Source organism: Nicotiana attenuata, unplaced genomic scaffold (genome assembly GCF_001879085.1).
Source record: "Nicotiana attenuata strain UT unplaced genomic scaffold, NIATTr2, whole genome shotgun sequence".
Taxonomy (NCBI): Eukaryota; Viridiplantae; Streptophyta; class Magnoliopsida; order Solanales; family Solanaceae; genus Nicotiana; species Nicotiana attenuata.
Genome location: NW_017675719.1, coordinates 1 through 18,398, shown reverse-complemented (window position 1 = coordinate 18,398; position 18,398 = coordinate 1). Strand labels below are relative to the sequence as shown.

Here is an 18,398-nt window from a genome sequence, read left to right as displayed (position 1 = left end):
ACAAGGGTTTGTTCATTTGGTCATATTTTGAGTTGGGGAGCTCGGATTTGGGCGATTTTGGAGGCGATTTTCACCATATGTATTGGGGTAAGTGTTCTCTACTCGGTTTTGGTTATATTTCATAAATCCATCTTCGTTTTTGGCATTTGATTGATGATTTCAAAGTGAAATTTGGGGGTTTTTGCCTAAAGTTTCATAAAGTGAATTTTTAAGTTTTGAACATCGATTCAGAGTCGGAATTAGATGAAACTAGTATGGTTGGACTCATAATTGAATGGGCTGTCGGATTTTGTGAGTTCTGTCGGGTTCCGAGATGCGGGCCTGGGTTGGGCTTTTTGGCCGATTTTGGGCTTTTGATTAAAGATTCGACCTTTTTCAATTGGGATTGGTTGCTTTAGCATTGTTTGATGTATTTGAGTTGTTTTTGGTTAGTTTCGAGCCGTTCGGAGGTCGGAACGCACGAGATGGCATTTTTGGAGCATCGCTTGGCTTGCTCAGTATTGGAATTGGCTTATTTGAGGTAAGTAATGATTGTAAATGTTGTCCTCAGGGTATGAAACCCCAGATTTCACATCGTTGTGCTACTTTGAGGTGACGCACACGCTAGACGACGAGCGTGGGATCGTGCACCGTTGGGGATTGTGACTTGGTCCGTCCTGTACGACTATTAAGTCACGTATTTGATTGAAAACTATTTGATATCATTGTGTTTTGGAAAGTATTACTATATTTTGGGCGGAATGCCATATTTGGGCCCAGTGCTAACTGTTTGGACCCTTAGGGGCTTTTACTACTATTCCTCACTGTTTTGACTTAATATATGTACTCTGCCATGCTGTATTTTACTGATTTCAAAACTCAGCCGTATTTACTTCGTTTTGATACTTTAAATGATATTTTGGGCTGAGCACCCTGTTTTACTGTTAGCCCGAGTGGCTTGAGAGGTTTTCCGACTGAGTGAGGCCGAGGGCCTGTGTTGTGAGGATATTATGGGATGGGGCTGCACGCCGCAGCAAGTTGTTACTGATTCATGATATACGTGAGGCCGAGGGCCAGATTGATTTATGCCACGAGGTGGCTTGTGATTATGTGAGGCCGAAGGCCTAATTGATTATGTCACGAGATGGCTTGTTATAGCGCTTGGGCTGTAGGAGCCCCTCCAGGAGTCTGCACACCCCCAGTGAGCGCAGGTATGTGATAGCACGTGAGTTGTCCGTGCAGATTGTAGCGCTTGGGCTGTAGGAGCCCCTCCGGAGTCTGTACACCCCTAGTGAGCGCGGGTACCCAGTGTGAGATGTGATATTGCCCGAGGGGCTATTGTGGTTTCATGTTATTGCCCGAGGGGCTGATACGAGTGATTGTGAGATAGCCCGAGGGGCTGGTTCTATTGATATTTTGCCCGAGGGGCAGTTATGGTACATGTTTTGCCCGAGGGGCTGTTTTACGTTTCTATACTTTTACTCACTGCTTTCATCACTCGTTTGAAACTATTGAAAGGTGTTTTAAAATGTTTTACTGAACTGAGATGTTTTACGAGTTTTACTGCTTTACTGCATTATTCTGGACTTATACTGTTTTGCTGTAGCATTATGATGTGGTTTGCGTGTTTTCTTACTGCTCAGCTACCTTTACTTTTATTACTTATTGAGTTGGCGTACTCACATTACTCCCTGCACCTTGTGTGCAGGTTCAGGGATTTTTGAACCCGGTAGCGGGTGTTGATCAGTCAGTGGCAGGTTCATCGGAGTTAGCAAGGTAGTTGTCCGGCGTTCGCAGCCCTAGTTTTCTCCCTCTTATAATCCTTAGATTGTTTTTAGTATATTTTAGACTCTTTGTTGTATTCAGACCTTAGTAGATGCTCGTGACTTGTAATACCCCGATGCCGGGCTGGTGTATTTATTCCGCACTAGTTATTTAGACTTATGTTATGAGTTTACTTGTTAATTAATGACTTAAAAATGGCTTTTATAGAATAATGGTTTGATTTGGGAATTGTGTCGGCTGGCCTAGTTTCACGATAGGCGCCATCACGACCGTTTCGATTTTAGGGTCGTGACATAGAGACTTTAAATAGCCTGAGTACATGTCTTTCATGAACCATGTCATTTGCATAAGATATTAGGATAAGAAAGTATGTGATTATATTGATATCATACGAACTTGACTCATGCCTATATGCGTCTTAGATTATTCTTGAAGTGAATTATGTGTGTAATAGTACTTTCTTGGTAAGAATAACTAATGCTTCACTCAAGACCAAGAAAGTTATCTAACTTTGAGGCCACTTCTGCACATGAAACATTTTGGGTAATACTCAAAAGCTTGAAGACGAAAGGTATGTATCTCTATTATTTGCTTTAATTGGGTTATATTCTGGATCTATATTAGAGGTCACCTTATGTGAGATATATAAGGAGGAAAAATCAAGTGTTAATTATTTCTATTTTTTTTTTTTTGCAAATGCTTACCAAAAGCTTGGAAGGTAAATATATGTGTTTCTATTGATGATTATCCTTACTTTCGCATATGTCATATTTTTTAATAAGAAAATAATGCTTTGTTGTGATCATCGATGCGAGTTTTAATAGTATTTGTCTGACATTTTCTTGCAACAAGCATGATCTTTCACATCTTAGTTTGGCGCCTCAGTTGAAAGCAGACTTGAAAAGAAAATATCATTTTTGCATAAATTGTCATCATTGGCTCATATGTGCTTTAATATTTTCATTGGATCTTATCTTGAATGAAACTTTGTCTGAGCTATGGGAGGGAAGAAAAATTAATTTTTAGTTATCTTATTTCCTTTGGTTGCAACTGTCTTGGTAAGCCTCTTAACATATTTCTTATTCAGTAGTTGTAGAGAAATCTCATCATGCGCGCTTTTCTTTATACTAATATTTTTCTACGCAAATTGTGAATAAGGATGGAGAACTTACAGTGGATAGCTTGAAATAAATTGCTAGTGATACATCTATACTATTTGAACTAGACAGTCATGAAGAAGCATTGAATGCTGGATTCTAGTAATGCAAGATTTGTTGAGCAAAGCTGAAAGAATCAACAATATGGAAATCCAGTACCAAGCAAATGGGTTGTAATGATGGATATCTAAAGCCTGATGAGATTGGTAAAGTTGTGAAAATTATGTGTAAACTTGTAGCTCAAGGTTTCACAACAAGAAGGTCTGTTTCTTCCTTGAGAGTTTTGTTAGAATATTATTTTTTATGTGCTTATTACAAAGTTTGTAAAGTATTTTGTATGCATGTTGAAATATTTTAAATAATTTGAAAACTGCATGACATTATTCTCTAGCCTATCTCTGGAATTGAAAGTTTTTTTAATCACATTCGTGTGACTAAGACTAGTTGCCACTTGAAACAAATTCATGTTTATTATCTGACGATTATTCTTTCCAAAGATGTATTTGCAAGATCATACTTTTTTTAATACTAACCAAAAGCATGTCAAGCATTTTTAAGCCTCTGGTAGATGATCGGGTTGGAAATGAGTATAATGGAGAATTTATCTTTATCTTCACATTCCAAATAATGCGAAGCAAGGAGAAAATTAGTAAGTCCAACGATCGAATAAAGTACCAAGGTATGACCGACTCTCTATTGCATGTTTATGACATATATTTTGGTATACCTGATCTCATAATATCTCCTTATAGTACCACAAAGGATCTTTGGTTGATTATGGATTACTGTATGCAAGACTAATTGCTTTGATCTAGTAGAATATTTTCAGATGCAAACCTTGCAGGCAACAAAGTGGACTGAAATAAAAAAATGAGATGGAGATTTTTAATATTCTCATGTCATGAAAAGGATAACGACTTTCATGAGAATGATCCCATATCTTTCTATTTGGTGATATGATCCTATTTTTTTGGTGATATGAATATATGACCATTTCTTGACTCTTGTATGCATTAATATGTTGCAATGTTTCTAAGGGTCTTAAGTTTTTGCTTAAATTTTTCTTGAAAGTTTAACATGTGAGGATATCAAAAGTTTCTTATTCTTTTTAAATCATCTAGCGTTTTTCAAGTGACTATGTGCGATTATGCCTTCTTATATGCTAAATGATGTTTTGGAAAAATCAAGTACCCTGTAAGTTTTTTTAATCCTTGCTAAGCTTTCAATCGTGTGAAATGATGTTCTTCTGTGGTCTAGAATTTTTTTGCTACCTCAATGACGTTTCAATATTTTTTAGCTTTGGGTTAACGCTTTGGATATTTTGGTCGGATTAAAAGCTGTCAACTAGCTTAAAATTTTGTTAGATTATTCTTTCTGCTTACGGCTCTTAAAGAGAATTATTACTACATGGTTTTTAACTCTTTGGATGATTATATGTTATAGCCTTTCTTTAAATAAGATATATGTATGTATGCCACCCTTTTGATGGTGACAAAAGGGGGAGGAAATAATGTGTCCAAAAGCTCGATAATTCAGGTAGAATGTATGGAGACAGGGGGAGCATAACTGAGGAATGCATAGAGTGAGGGGGAGTTCACAATTGATGTACTACGTGCATTTCGAGAAGAAGACGTCAGGGAAGTAACTAGTTTATCGAGATTATAGCTTATCACTGCCTGTAATTAAGTCTTTGATTAAAATTTCTTATTTTGTACTCAATGATTTGCCATCATCAAAAAGGGGGAGATTGTTAGCTTCAAGGTTTCACTTATTAATTTTGATGATAACAAACCAATATAAATCAAAGAACATTTACTTGTGGAAATCTTATTTTTGTACAGGTTTATTCAAGAAAGAAGATGCTGGTAAAGATCCAAACAAATATGGGAAAGAGAATATCATGTGAAGAATTATCAAGGAAGACTATTTTCAGAGATTTAATCTCCAAGCGTCATAGAAGGAATAATATTGAATGGCTTACTACAATAATAGAAGAAGAATCTATGGAAATTATGGATGAAAAGTTCTTCAACATCTTGAAAGGAAAGTTGCTAAAATCATGGAGAAGATATATTATTTTATATGGAAGAGATACTACAAGGCCAAGGAAGGATATATTTTTATGGAAAGAAAATATATTATGGGTATAATATATTTTATATTATGGAAAGAGATTATTTCTCAAGATCAAGGAAGGTGTCAAAGATATATTGAGATATATCAAAAGCAAACTGTGCTACAAGGAAAGAAATATTTTTCACTATAAAAAGAGCAGATGTGCAGTACGAATTAAATAAATTGGTCTATTGAAGAAGGAAAGAAAAATACGTTGGAAAGCTAGGAAGATTGAAGAGTGGTCTTTGATTAAGTAAAGATTATTGTATCTCTGGACAAGAATTATGGAAATTCAATTATGGATTTTTAAATAGCACATGGAGAAAGATCTAGCAAGAGCTTACAAAGAAAATATTGTTATGAAAGGAATGATATAATCAAGGTCCAAGATTAAGGAAATGTAATGGAAGTGATCTCAAATCTATACGGGATCATTCAAGTGCAAGATCCAAAAGCAATTCCTTGTATTATTTAAAAGCATGTGAAGGACTTCTTTATGGAAATATCTTTCTGGTCAAATCTAATCATCTTTAGATATAAAAGGCAAATGAACATGGACAAGGAAGTGCAAACTATCAGAAGCAAGAATGAAACGTTGGAGAAAGTATCAATTTGCACAAATCGAGCAGGACACAAGATCACAAGTGCTACTGCATTTATGAAGTATAACGGCTAGAATGATTCGAAGATAGTATAAGAAGGAGGGATCAAAGATGGAAAACTTACGCAGCCTTCTATACAATTGTCTATCCAACTACAAGTTCTTTATTCTACTCTTAACAAGCATTGTAATTCACTTTAGTAGATTTACTGTGTACACAAAAGAGAGAAGAGAGACAGAAAAATTGGAGAGGCAGTGTGTCCGGAGAGGTTGTGTCATTGTTCGTTTCTTTGGTGAGCGAGTGAAAACCAAAGGGTCGTTGTTGGTGAGCGAGTGAAAACCAACCCTCTAAACGTTGGTGGTGAACGTTGAAAATCACACAAGCTGTACTCAACATAAATTACAAAGAGCTCAAGAGATAACATCCTTGCAACCCAAGGAGACTGGATTAGGATACCACATTAGTTCCGAACCAGTATAAAATTCCTGGTGTCATTTACTTTATTGCTTTTATACTATATTTTGTTCCTTTACTGTTTATTGTGATTAACACTTATTTAAATCGAAAGGACTAATAGTTCTGTGCAGGCTGTCTCCGCATAAGTCGACTAGGTCTGAAGAGTAGTCGACTAGAAATTTAAAAAGGCTACAATTCACCCCCCCCCCCCCCCCCCTCTTGTACTTTCAGGATCCCCCGCCTAGCCTTCAATTCTGCGATTCCCTCCTCAGATATGATGGACGGAGCAGGTTCCGTCTCCTTCCCAGCGGGACTGTGAAAATCACTCCACGCTTTTCCAGGGCGAGGCAAGATTTCAGCCACCGACGGAACCTCCTCATCTTCTACCACTTCTGCTCCTCCAGTGGCCAGAACATCATTTTCTGGCGTCGGAGTTGTGGCAGAAAGGTCAGCGCGAGAAGAATCGCCAGCCATTTGAATCAATTTGATAAAGCAAGAGGATAAAGAAAAGGAAAGACGAAAATTCCTGGCCAACTGAAGGAAATCAAAAATCCGAAGTATCGGGAGGAAAGAGGATTCGCAAAGTTTTCTTAAGCAAAGGCAAAGAATATGTCAAATCGAATGGTGCAGTCCTATTTATAAGAGACATAAATTTTCCGAGCACGAAATCCAAGAGTCGCCAATTGAAGTTGATAGGGCATAAACGGTTCAACCCCCTAGGAACGTGTGTCATAATGGCAGGTAACCATAAACAACGCTTCAAGACAAACGATGTTCAGGTTCCGAAACGACCAAAATGGTTCGAGGATATCGAAAAGATGTCGACACATTGCTAGAATCTAAAGACCATACCCAAGGGGTAGGTGATCAGATTTCTCTTAGATATGTAACAATCATAATCCGCCTACCAGGCCCGACAAGAGGCGACCCCGATAGACGGAGGGACTAACTGTATTGGTCAAAATCTGATCGCTGCAGTCGTCCTGACCAAGATCCCGTCCAAGCGACGAGATAGTGAAAGACGACACGGTTTGCTCCAAAACCCCGTATTCATAATGCCCGTCGTGACAAAGAACGAGACTCAGAGAACGACGAAAGCGGACGTTGTGCGAATTTGTATTGACCCGTAGTGAGGATTCCCTAACTATATATAGGGGAGGAGTCTCTCAATGGAAGGTGGAATTTTCTCTCTCTTATCTCTCCTCTGTAATCTTCTTAGACAAAGGAGCCTTCCCATGGAAGACGGAAGACGGAAAACGGTGATCTTCATCGATTAATGAATGAGGAAATGAAAAATATCAATGAGATTGATCATCCCTACTTCATTTTATGCATTATTTTCTGATTCGCTTATAGATCTGGAGGTTATTAGCCTTGACTAAGATTTACCTCTTCATTCTCTTTGATTGTTTTGTATAAAAAGGTTCCAATATCTTTTGAGTCAAACATTAACGAGCCCCGAGCGGGAATTTTCTATGGTTGCGTTGTTGTTTGGAGGTGGAGTTGGTGGTACAGTCAGCAACCTGCTGACAAAAGCTTGAAGAACATTGTTGAACTGTTGGGCGATTAATTGCTTCAACGTTGTATCAATAGCTTGATCGTTCTCATGCTGGTCATTCATATTCGATTCAAATCCGTCAGGAGTCCCTTCTCGAGATTGTCGAGGAGAGTTTCGTGGTGTTCCATCTCCTTGTTGATTTAGCTGATTCAACTGGTGTTACTGAGTTTGTTGGTTTTGTAAATTTTGTTGGTCGTTGTCGTTGACATTCGACATGATTTTTTGATAGAAGAATGGATTTGGAAAGTGAGAAGATTATCAGATTTTCAGTAGCGGAACCAATTTGTTTAACCAGAAAATAGGAATTTCGGTCAAAGCTTATTTTTAGGAGTACTCGGGCTACTGATAATCAAATAAAAGAATATTTTTGCAATGGAAAAGGAAAATTAGAACGAGAAATAGCAAAGCAATCGGTATAGAGCAAAGTAAATAAGTATATTCCAACAGTAATCAGAATGTATCTATACAAATGTCATTTCTCCCTCTTTTGTAGCTATTTCTAAGTACAACGTCTTTTCCCTTTCATAGTCGAGTCATAATGAGCAATTAATGATATTAATAAAACGTTATAATTGGCAATAGTAACTGTTTCGTGAAGATTCTGTAACGTTTCTAATCATTCATACTCATCAATTGAAGGTTAACGAATATGTACTTTTTGTTATCTTGATTCATTCCGCCGATGTCTCTTCAAATTATGAAGAGACCCGAGCAACCGTTTCTTCTTGTCTCTTAGATGCCTTGCTCGTACCTATTAAGATTCGCATCTCTTAAAGTACTCTTCTCCAGCTGTCACTTTTCAAATGATCCACGTGTTTTGCTACGTCAGCCACATAATTAATTCCAAGTGTAATATTGATTTTCCCCAATACAGTCACTATTATATTTCTTTTGTTTATCGGAAATAGCCTCTACCTTCACAAGGTAGGGTAAGGTCTGCGTACACACTACCCTCCCCAAACCCCACTCGAAATATTTCACTGGGTATATTATTATTGTTATCGAATGTTGTCCCTTAATGAAAATTCTATCTCCACAGTAGGTGGGACGACCATGAGTTGGAGAAATAGCGTGAGAATGTATTATCTGATATTTTGCCGTTCACACTGTTTGTATTTGTATTTCCTCGGTTACATAAACTTCCATTTTTATGTGATATTATTATTATTTGTGTTTTTTCCCTTTGTTACATAAACTTTTATTTTATGTGATACCGTTATTATTTTGGAATTCGAATAACTTTTTGTCTCTTACAGGAACCACGTGTCCTTGAACCATACGATGAATATATTAGAAGGACCACCTATATAAGTGCAGCCAACAAACACTTTTGCTCCCCCAACAGCACAATCAATTTAAAAAAGGAAATCCAATCTTGCTTGACCTCGGGCTATATAATGGTCCCCAAATTCTGAAATCTCTAGACACTACTTTAAAATGAGTCTCCAGTTTACAACACAACCACGGACATTTATCTATAGGGACCATGCTTTAGCACTTGGTACAGTTGGATAAATATTGACCATGCAAAGTATATACAGTCTAAAGCACGCTGAACTATAGATAAAGTTGTTTCCGTATGATTTACGGGTCACAGATTCGAACCGCGAAAGCAGTTATTAGTATTTGCACTAGAATAAGTTGTCTGTATGATATCCCTTGGGGTGCGGCCGTTCCTCCAACCCTGTGTGAATGTGAGATCTTTTGTGCACCGAACTCCACTTCCAAAGTAAGCTGAACTATGTTAAGGGTTAGAAGGCAGTGGCGGATCCAGGAAGCTGAACTATGTTAAGGGTTACAAGGCAGTGTCGAATCCAGAATTTTAGATTCGTGGGTGCTTAACTTTTTTTTTTGACGTATCAATCCCATCATATATGTATGCAACTATTAAAATACAATGAAAAAATATTAATTAGAAAACCATGATATTAATATTATAGAACCCGTAAAACTGTGATGGATAACACAATTAGTTAAAAAAAGATCAGTGAATTTGCGGTTCTAGAAGGATTCTTGGTTTTTCTAAAGCAAATTGATCCCTCACCCTTGGCTTTTATAGTGCACTAGTCATAAACTAAAGCACCCACTAGGCTCTTTGTTATGATCCCTCACCCTTGGCTTTTATAGTGCACTAGTCATAAACTAAAGCACCCACTAAGCTCTTTGTTACCTAGGTGCTTGCTGTTTTATTATATCCTTTTTTTTAAATAATCTATATATACATACTTCGAGTCGAGGATAATGGGCGCTCGAGCACCCAATTTTTGCAGGTAAACCCGCCCCTGTTAGAAGGTCCAAAGTAACATCTCATTTGTTCATAGAGTCTGTTTATGTTATTTGATAAATAAATGTTCAATCTTGTAATCATAATCACCTCATCTACAAACCTATACGATATGAACCAATATACATTTATTTACTTTATATTATATTTACAATATATGTCGACATATGAAACTGTTTTTTTTTTTCCTTCTCTTTTACGCCACAAATATACGAGCATTCATTTTTATGATGGGTGACAATAAAACTTAAACTGAAGGCCATTGCCAACATACCATCTGAAATGCGTAATTAGCTGAGTTAAATTCTTGAATTGTTAAATAAGGGAAACTTTTATTATCAACAAATCCAGTGTAATCTCATAAGTGAAGTATGAAAAGCGTAGCATGCACGTAGATCTTACCCCTATATATATATAGTTTCGACAAACCGGTCAATTTTGTATTTTGGCCAACCAAGATTAGACAGGGCCAACATTAGACAAATCAAGATTATTTATTGTGTGAATTACACTTCTTAAAAGACACGTTTTACTATGTAGTGTATAATCCCACTATCATTATTTAAAAGAACAAAAACAAAATCTGAATTGAACCGCATGTTCCTAGTCCATGTAATGAACGCATTAAAGGACCATCTATAATTGCACCCAACAAACACTTCTCCTTTACCCCAACATCAGAATGATTCAATCATTCAATATGGTCCCCTGAACTTAAAGCCTCTAAACACTACTCATTTAAAATGAGTCTCGAGATTATAACAAATCAAAACCCGTGGAAACCACCTCTTGCAGAAATCCAGGGTAAGACTACATACAATAGATCCTTGTGGTCCAGCCCTTCCCGGACCCCGCGCATAGCGGGAGCTTAGTGCGCCGGACTGCCTTTTTAGACTTTTTCAATATACAGAAACCATGTAGCACTCTAGGATATGATGTATATAAACCAAACTATAGTAAGGATCTAAAGGGTCCAGATTAGATAAGACCATGATATCTTTCAAGATTCATTCCTCTGAATTTCCTAAAAGAATCCGTAAATGTACAAACAAAACTTTTTCTTTAGACCATCATCCCTCTAACATGTGCGCGACTCGATACATATATCTCACTCTTAAAAAGAGGAATAGAAAAAGCAAAAATGAAAATGAAAAAGTTCTTACTAGTTCGCATGTAGTATTCTGCGATATCCTCTTCCTCCGAAACTCTGTGGTATCAGTCACAGGAGGGGAGAAGCACTGGGGTTTACAACAATATGCTTGAGAGGGTGAGCAACGTCGGTACCTCCAGCGTGCTTAACAAACTCGGCTGGTGAGTGAAAACTACCGTGACATACGCACATAATTCTTACCTCCTCCCCTTTCCCGTACTTGTATAATATGCCGTCTACTCTTCTACCATTAGGACCATCTCCTTTTGTGAAAACGCATGGCATATCTCCCAATGCGTTTGCTCCGGTTTCCTTTGCCTGACGTTTTGCTGCATCGAGCCTCTTAGATGGACTACTGTCCATATCACCTCCCGACAGCCTGTTTACAATCTCTCTCATTTTTGACCCGGACGAACCAACGTCTTGACTCCCTCCTCCTTGTAATGAGTGGATACTGGCAGGGCTTAGCTCGCCAGACCCTGTAGCCGGAATTCATCAGGGTTCTAGAAAGATGGTCGAGATGATAAATGGAAGGAAAGGTAGAAAAGCAGATATCATATATAAACTGCATCTTTTCTTTCCTTTACTCTGTAAGCTCCAAAAACAAGTTAATGTCATACGAATGAACATACCATAAATTGCAGTAAAATGCAAAACTATTAGACACTACTGAATGATTATAGAACAATCAATACAGACCAGTACCAGATCAAACGATCTAATATTCTCTGGTGACAATAATGAACTCCACTTGCGTAGTGAATAGTCAATAGCATATTCAACATTCTTTGACTAAATAACCATTTATTGTACAAGCATCTAAGGTCAGCAAACTTAGGATAACAGGAATTAAGCAGCTGAAATAAATTCCAATATTCTAATTCGATCGACTTGCTGATTTCATGACAATAGATAACTATTAAAAAGATTGAATTTCCTCAGCAATATCGTGGAACTTCATTTAGGAATAGGACAAGTGAAAAAGGATTTAAATTTGGTCATAGGACGTAAGATAGTGATCTATTAATTCCCCAACAGATATTCCTATCTAGCAACAAAGGTCCTTACGCATCAACTAGCAAGTCAAATTTACATCTATGTGATATTCGGAAAATTGCGACACAGCGATTCCAAGGAGCTGACCTGGACCCTAATCCGTTCTATCGCATGGACCACAACCGAAAAGGTAAATAAGAGAGCCGGAGACAATCTTGATTGCCCAATAGGTAACTAACTAAGAAGACTAAATGAAAAGACTGTTGCTTATCTAAAAGTAGCACACATAGGGCAAGCATCTGAAACCATGAGGTGTAAAATCCATCAGGTTTTAATACACATGACTAACTCCCTTGGGTGAGAAGGAAATTGAACCATCTAGAGAGATCTGTTAGTTTAATCGAGACTAGAGTACTCTCAAGTAGGTAGATATAAGTTGTCAAGATTTTCGAGAGTAGACTGGAAGTTGGCATTATACAAACATAGCGGCATGTATCACAAGGCCTCTTTTATTTTATCAGCCAATAAAAGAATGAATGCTTTCTATTTTACTGTGCAAAGTACCCCGCGAATAAATGATCTAGTTTGGTTTCCCAAGTCTACAAATAATAACGGTCCATCTTTCTCCTTGCTGTTTAATTGGAAGTAGTGAGCTCTGGTTAATCATTTCATGGAAAAGATATGAATCTCTAGTTTCTGCGGAAAGGGTATCAGACTTGGTTGATATAATACTACGAAAAAGAAAATCATATAGTCAAATCAGCAGTAGCAGACGCTCCCTAGGGTTCTAACCTACTGGAGTTCACATCAAAGCAAGCAACTGAAGATTAAGAAGGTATTTTACATCACAGAACCTTTTGCTCAAAGAACTGCACCTGCAATTCTTATCATATGCATTTTCCTGTATCTTCTTATCTCCTGCATTTCTTCCGGCAAATTTTGTGACTTCTGCGCATATGGCAACAAAGAAAGTTCCCAAAGGCACCTAGATAACCTTATTAAACACCCGGCATAAGTACAACACTTGACAGTGACAATCAGAAAGTATCTCCAAAGTCCAAACAGTCGATATAGCATAACATTCTCGAGGTGCCGAAAGTAGAAGGAAGCGCTATACCACAATTTTAAACCACGAATATGGTGACAAGGGAGGGTTTTCTTAGTGATAGAACACCTTCACCTCCAACCATTGGGTTAGAGGTATGAGTCACCAAGAGGGAAAGGGAACTACTGTTGATCCCTTGAGGGGCGAAAAGGGATGGTTGGATGGGTTTTCGTTTTTTTTTTTTGTTGTGTGTGTGTGTGTGGGGGGGGGGGGGTGATGTCCGAGTTAGCTTGGGCGCACTTTGACTATTCCTACCTCCACCAGCAGAAATACCGATAATTGTCTGTTGGGAATCCTGGACTCCTATGGTTTTCACCTACTTCACTGACTGCTAGGCCACACGCTAAGGTGTGGTCCAGTGGGCTTTGAAAAGAATCAAGAATGTGGTAAATGGCAATAAGACAGAAGACATGAACAAGTACCAAAGAAACTAGCAAACACTGAAAGTGAGGGGACCTCCATCAGCAAGTATTGACTAAATGTATTGGGATTTAATTGAACAGCTCATAAAAGCAAATGCCACATTTCTGGCAATGGATAACTCCGCAGTAATCATTTATGAGCAATGTTACATAGCATGTTTTAAAACATCCTCATTGCAACATGTGATAACCACACCATACCCAAAAGATAAGACTACCAACACAACAATCAAATATTCAAACCCAAAGTAAAATCATTCAGTACTACAATTCTCCAATTCAACTGGCTATCAAGTCTCAAGAATTGAATCAATAAAGAAGTTACATAAACAATGAGTAAAAAAAAAAGGGCAGCCCGGTGCCGGGGAAAGGCCGCACCCCAATAAGTGTGATCTAGACAACCTACCCGATGCAAGCATTAGCGGCCGATTCCACGGCTCGAACCCGTGACCTATTGGTCACACAGAGACAACTTTACCGTTGCTCCAAGCTCCACTTCACATAAACAATGAATGCTAACATAAAATAAAGGGAAATGTTGTACCTTGTGGAGGTTTACTTTCCAATTCAGACATACTTGAAGAACTACCACCACCACCTTGGGATTCCACAGAACCTTGTGATCCCAATTGCCCTTGTCCTTGCTTTTTACTACCAGAATAACTTCCTTTACCTTTTTCCATTGCCAAATCCATTCCACCTCCTCCCAAATTACCTTGTCTAGCAACTGCAGCCAACGTTGGAGATACCGATAAACCAAACTTTTTCGCTGTCGCCAAGTACTGTTCTTTCTCCAATTTACCTCTCAAATTCACCTCAATTTCCCTCTTTACATCTTCCACACTTCCTCCACCACTTTCTTTATCACCACTCCTTAAATTCCTCTGCTTCTCTGATCTTCTCCTCTTAGCTTCCATTCTTCTCAAAGTCTGCAACTCTTTCCTTTTCCTCCATTCTTCCTCAGTCTCCACAGGCAAAGAAGAAGTTCTCACTAAACTAGCTGGATAAGAAACTGGAGGTGATGGTGCTAAAGCATCATCATCTCTAACTATAGGCAAACAAGCAGCTACAGAACTAGACCTTATCAACTTATTATTACAAGATTTGTCCACACCAAATCTACCTCCTAATGATAATCCAAGATTCAACTCTAATTCTCCCTCATCATTTTCCTCATCCTCCTCCTTTGCTCTTGAACTACTACTCCCCATAAATCTTTGCAATAAGTCCCTTGAAAATTTACTACTTTCCATAGAAAACTTCTCCATTTCCAGTACTCTACAACTTTTCTTTTTCTCATCTGTATTATCTCCCATGGCAAACCATAAATTATCCACCAAATATATTATCAACAATACCACACTAAACCTCTTAAACTTAACTATTTCCACATGTACATGCATGTTTAACACTTCCATGATCTAATTTAACCAACCCCAGATGGAAAAATCTAATCTTTAACTGCATATTACCTTAAATAAGCTCCAAGATTAAGTCTTTAGACCCAAATCCCAACTGGGAAAAAAAGTAAATATGGCCGGAGTTTTTCCCGGAGAAAGCAAAAGGGTGGCAGGAAAATCCACCAAAAGACTATCGATACACAAAAAGAAAAAGAGAAAAAATGGATAAAAATGTAATCTTGGTGAGAAAATGTTGTGTTCCGGCAAAAGGGTGACCGCAAAATCAAGAAAACATGAGAAGCAAAGAGCTACGGAAGGGGTAGAGTGTAAGAATACAATGAAATAATAAATCAAACAAGACTCAGAAAGATAGAAACAGGTAAGGGGGTGGGGGGGGGGGGGAGGAGACTCGAAGGAAAATGAAAGGAAAAAAAGAGGAGGGGGGTAGTGGGGTAGGGAGATGTAAAGACAAAAATGCCCTTTGTGTTTTGGAGGGGGGGGGCGTTGGGGGGTGGGGACAAAAGCAAGTATTGGGAAAGGACAAGTGGCAGAAGTGAGAGAAAGGAAAGAAAGACACGTGGGACTGAGTGAATAGCTCCCTTTTTGGTGGTGTCTCTAACGATAGAGTTTCCAGAGAAAGATGTTTAAATGTGGTGATTCACACTTACACCCTCACTATTTGAGCCAATCATGTTTGTATGTATGTATATAATCTTGTAATCTAAAAAGTCTTTATATAGTCTGAACTCTCAACTTAATAATAACCGTTTAAGGCGTGGTCTGGTATGATGTATAAGTAAAAATAATTTTGGCATAAAAATTTAGTATCGCTTTATTTTTTATTTGGTTATTAATTTTGGAAATAATTTATACTTGTCAGAGGATAAATCTCAGGATAAAATTAAATTGACAATTCTAGGATTAATATAACATACCAAACAATCAATAAAAAATAATATTATGATAACTAATTTTAACATAAGTAATCCCAGCAAAAAATGTCTTCAAACCAAACGACCCCTAAGTATGATAAACAATGTATTTATCACATTCAATGAGTAATAGCTTGTTTGTCCATGTTTCTTTACGGTCAAAAGTACTTTTTTATCAATTTTTTTTCCAACGTTAAGATTTTTTGCCAAGCTTTTAGAATTTAAAAAAAAAAGAGCCTTTGAAGGGGTTAAACACGAGCAATTTTACAGAAATAGAAAAAAATAATTTCTCCTCAAAAGCGTTTTGAAAAAAAAAATAGAACAACAATAACAAATCTAGTGAATTCTCATAGGTGGGATCTGGGAAGGTAATATGTATGCATATTTCACGTCTATCTTAGGAGAGCAGAGGGTCTTTTCGATAGACCCTCGGCTAAAGAGAAAATGCACAGAAGCAGTGGCAACAAGTAGTAACAACAACAAGTTATCAATCAAACCGAAGCGAAAGATATGAGCACTTTAAGTATTTTTTAAATTGATTAGTCAAACACTTGAAAGCACTTTTTAAAAATTTGATGAAATACTAATTGTTGCTCAAAAATAATTTTTAATTAATTAATAACACAAATTAATTCTCACCAAAAATACTTTTCAAAATAAACTGATTTTAAAAGCACGACCAAACAAGCTATAAATCTGACACATCACAATTAGGAGGGGGAGTGGGGGCCTTGCAAGTTGCAGCTAGTAGGGTACACAAGGGCTATAGTAAGGAGTACAACACTAGAACTACTAAAAATGTTAGAGAGAGAAAAAAGTTTTTTAATTTTGTGGACACGTGTTATCAAATAAACAAATCAGAGAGAACACGACACGTGTCAAGGTAGTTTGTGGAGACAGAGAAGCTGACACGTGGATAATATACCTCTCACTCTCAGCCTCGTAAAGCAGAGACATTGTCTTTCATGTTTTTTATGTAATTTGTTTAGAGATTTAATATTTTTGAATAAAATCTTTAGGATGATTAATAATTAATCATACTTAGCTGTCAAGAAAGGGAAAGGTGGGTAGCTGTACTTTTGGATTAGTTTATTTAAAATTTAAATTAGCTAATGAGTGTTTTCTTGTAATTAATACTTACAAGGGACACGTGGGTGTTAAGCTTTTATAGCTTTGAATTTAAGTCTTTACTTTGGTCAAATTTGGGATATAACAAACTTAGAATAAATTAGTCTAGAATAGTAGTATTCTATTAAAGGACCCACAATAAGAATAAGGATTAAATCATACAACTATTTTGCAAAAAATTTACACAGTTAGCACAAATTAATATTAGTATATTGTTTTTTATTTATTATTCTTAAAGTGACAAATAATGTGCCTTAAATATTTATGTGAATTACATTAGTGATATGATTATATAAATTTCTTGTTTGCTTCGTTAGTGCATAAAATGTGACCTCATAAAAATATTTGTATTATATAATTCGGCAACAATTCAATGGTGAAAATTGTTATTCCTTCTACATATATCTAAGAATTAAATATAAATTAAAAGTTATCTTTTGAGTTTCTTTTTAAATATAAATAGTCTATTAAGTCTAAGGAGTGGTCTAGGTTTATCATAAAAATTATCAAGGTTGTCATATTTTTTTTTTTCCAAATTTGTATAAATGTCACTTTTCATCATCGTATTGTTGAATATTTTTTACCTCATTATTTATCAATCAGCTGGACAGTCAATGAATGAATATATTAAAGAAACAGAATTGTCCCAAACTGGAACTTAAAAGATAATTTAGAGTTTAGTTAGGACAAAATTGGAAAAGAACTTTTTTAGATTATCAATTACAATATAAATTTTGAGAGATGTGTGACTACTGTGTAAACTTGACTTCAAAAATACAAATATAGTTAAACAAACAAAAGAAAATTAATCTAATTGGGAGCTCATGTTGATGAAGGAGAAATTTTCAATGGAGTAATAGAAGCTATTTAAAAGAGGACTTACCTAAAAGTCAGGGGGATTTGCAACCAAAATGTAGGTAGAAAAATAATTTTTGATGGTGAAGGAATATAATACCCATTAATAATTAACTCATAAACTCATATTTCTCAATGCATTGTATTGGGTGATACCCTTTTTTGCTTGAGCCCGACCGGGTTGGGTCCGGTCCGGGGCAAGTCGGGGCCATCGAACCCGACCTGGATGCAAGGTAGAACGACGGCCACGTCAACAACCGAGGTCGAGTCATTTCGAGACCGTTGCAGAGCTCGATATGAGTCACCACCGGATGGAGAAACACACAAGGTCGGAAGCCGGACTCGTAACGGATAACCAAGCGTCGCCGGATATCTCGCCCAAACGTGATTTTCTCAACCACTTCAGGCCATTAAGGCGTAATTACAGGGATCCACGATGTAATTAATTTACCTACCTTATTTTTACCCTTAATC

General features: G+C 37.1%; 1 protein-coding gene across 1 annotated transcript; it reads right to left on the bottom strand.

Moving 5' to 3' along the window:
- Window positions 1–10,888: 10,888 nt before the first annotated feature.
- LOC109220366 (ninja-family protein AFP3-like) lies at window positions 10,889–15,383 on the bottom strand. The gene is made up of 2 exons (XM_019384828.1): window positions 14,154–15,383; window positions 10,889–11,565 (listed from the first exon to the last, which is right to left on the bottom strand). Exons 1-2 carry the CDS (start codon window positions 15,025–15,027, stop codon window positions 11,156–11,158), a joined length of 1,284 nt encoding a protein of 427 aa, XP_019240373.1. The 5' UTR covers window positions 15,028–15,383; the 3' UTR covers window positions 10,889–11,155.
- Between the last annotated feature and the right edge of the window lie 3,015 nt (window positions 15,384–18,398).

Bases quoted from the DNA above. Each gene is read 5' to 3' on its own strand.
- LOC109220366 (XM_019384828.1), bottom strand. From the start codon at position 15,027: ATGGAAGTGTTAAACATGCATGTACATGTGGAAATAGTTAAGTTTAAG. The intron at 11,566-14,153 runs GTACAACATTTC...TTCCGGCTACAG, and splicing joins GGAAAGTAAACCTCCACAAG to GGTCTGGCGAGCTAAGCCCT.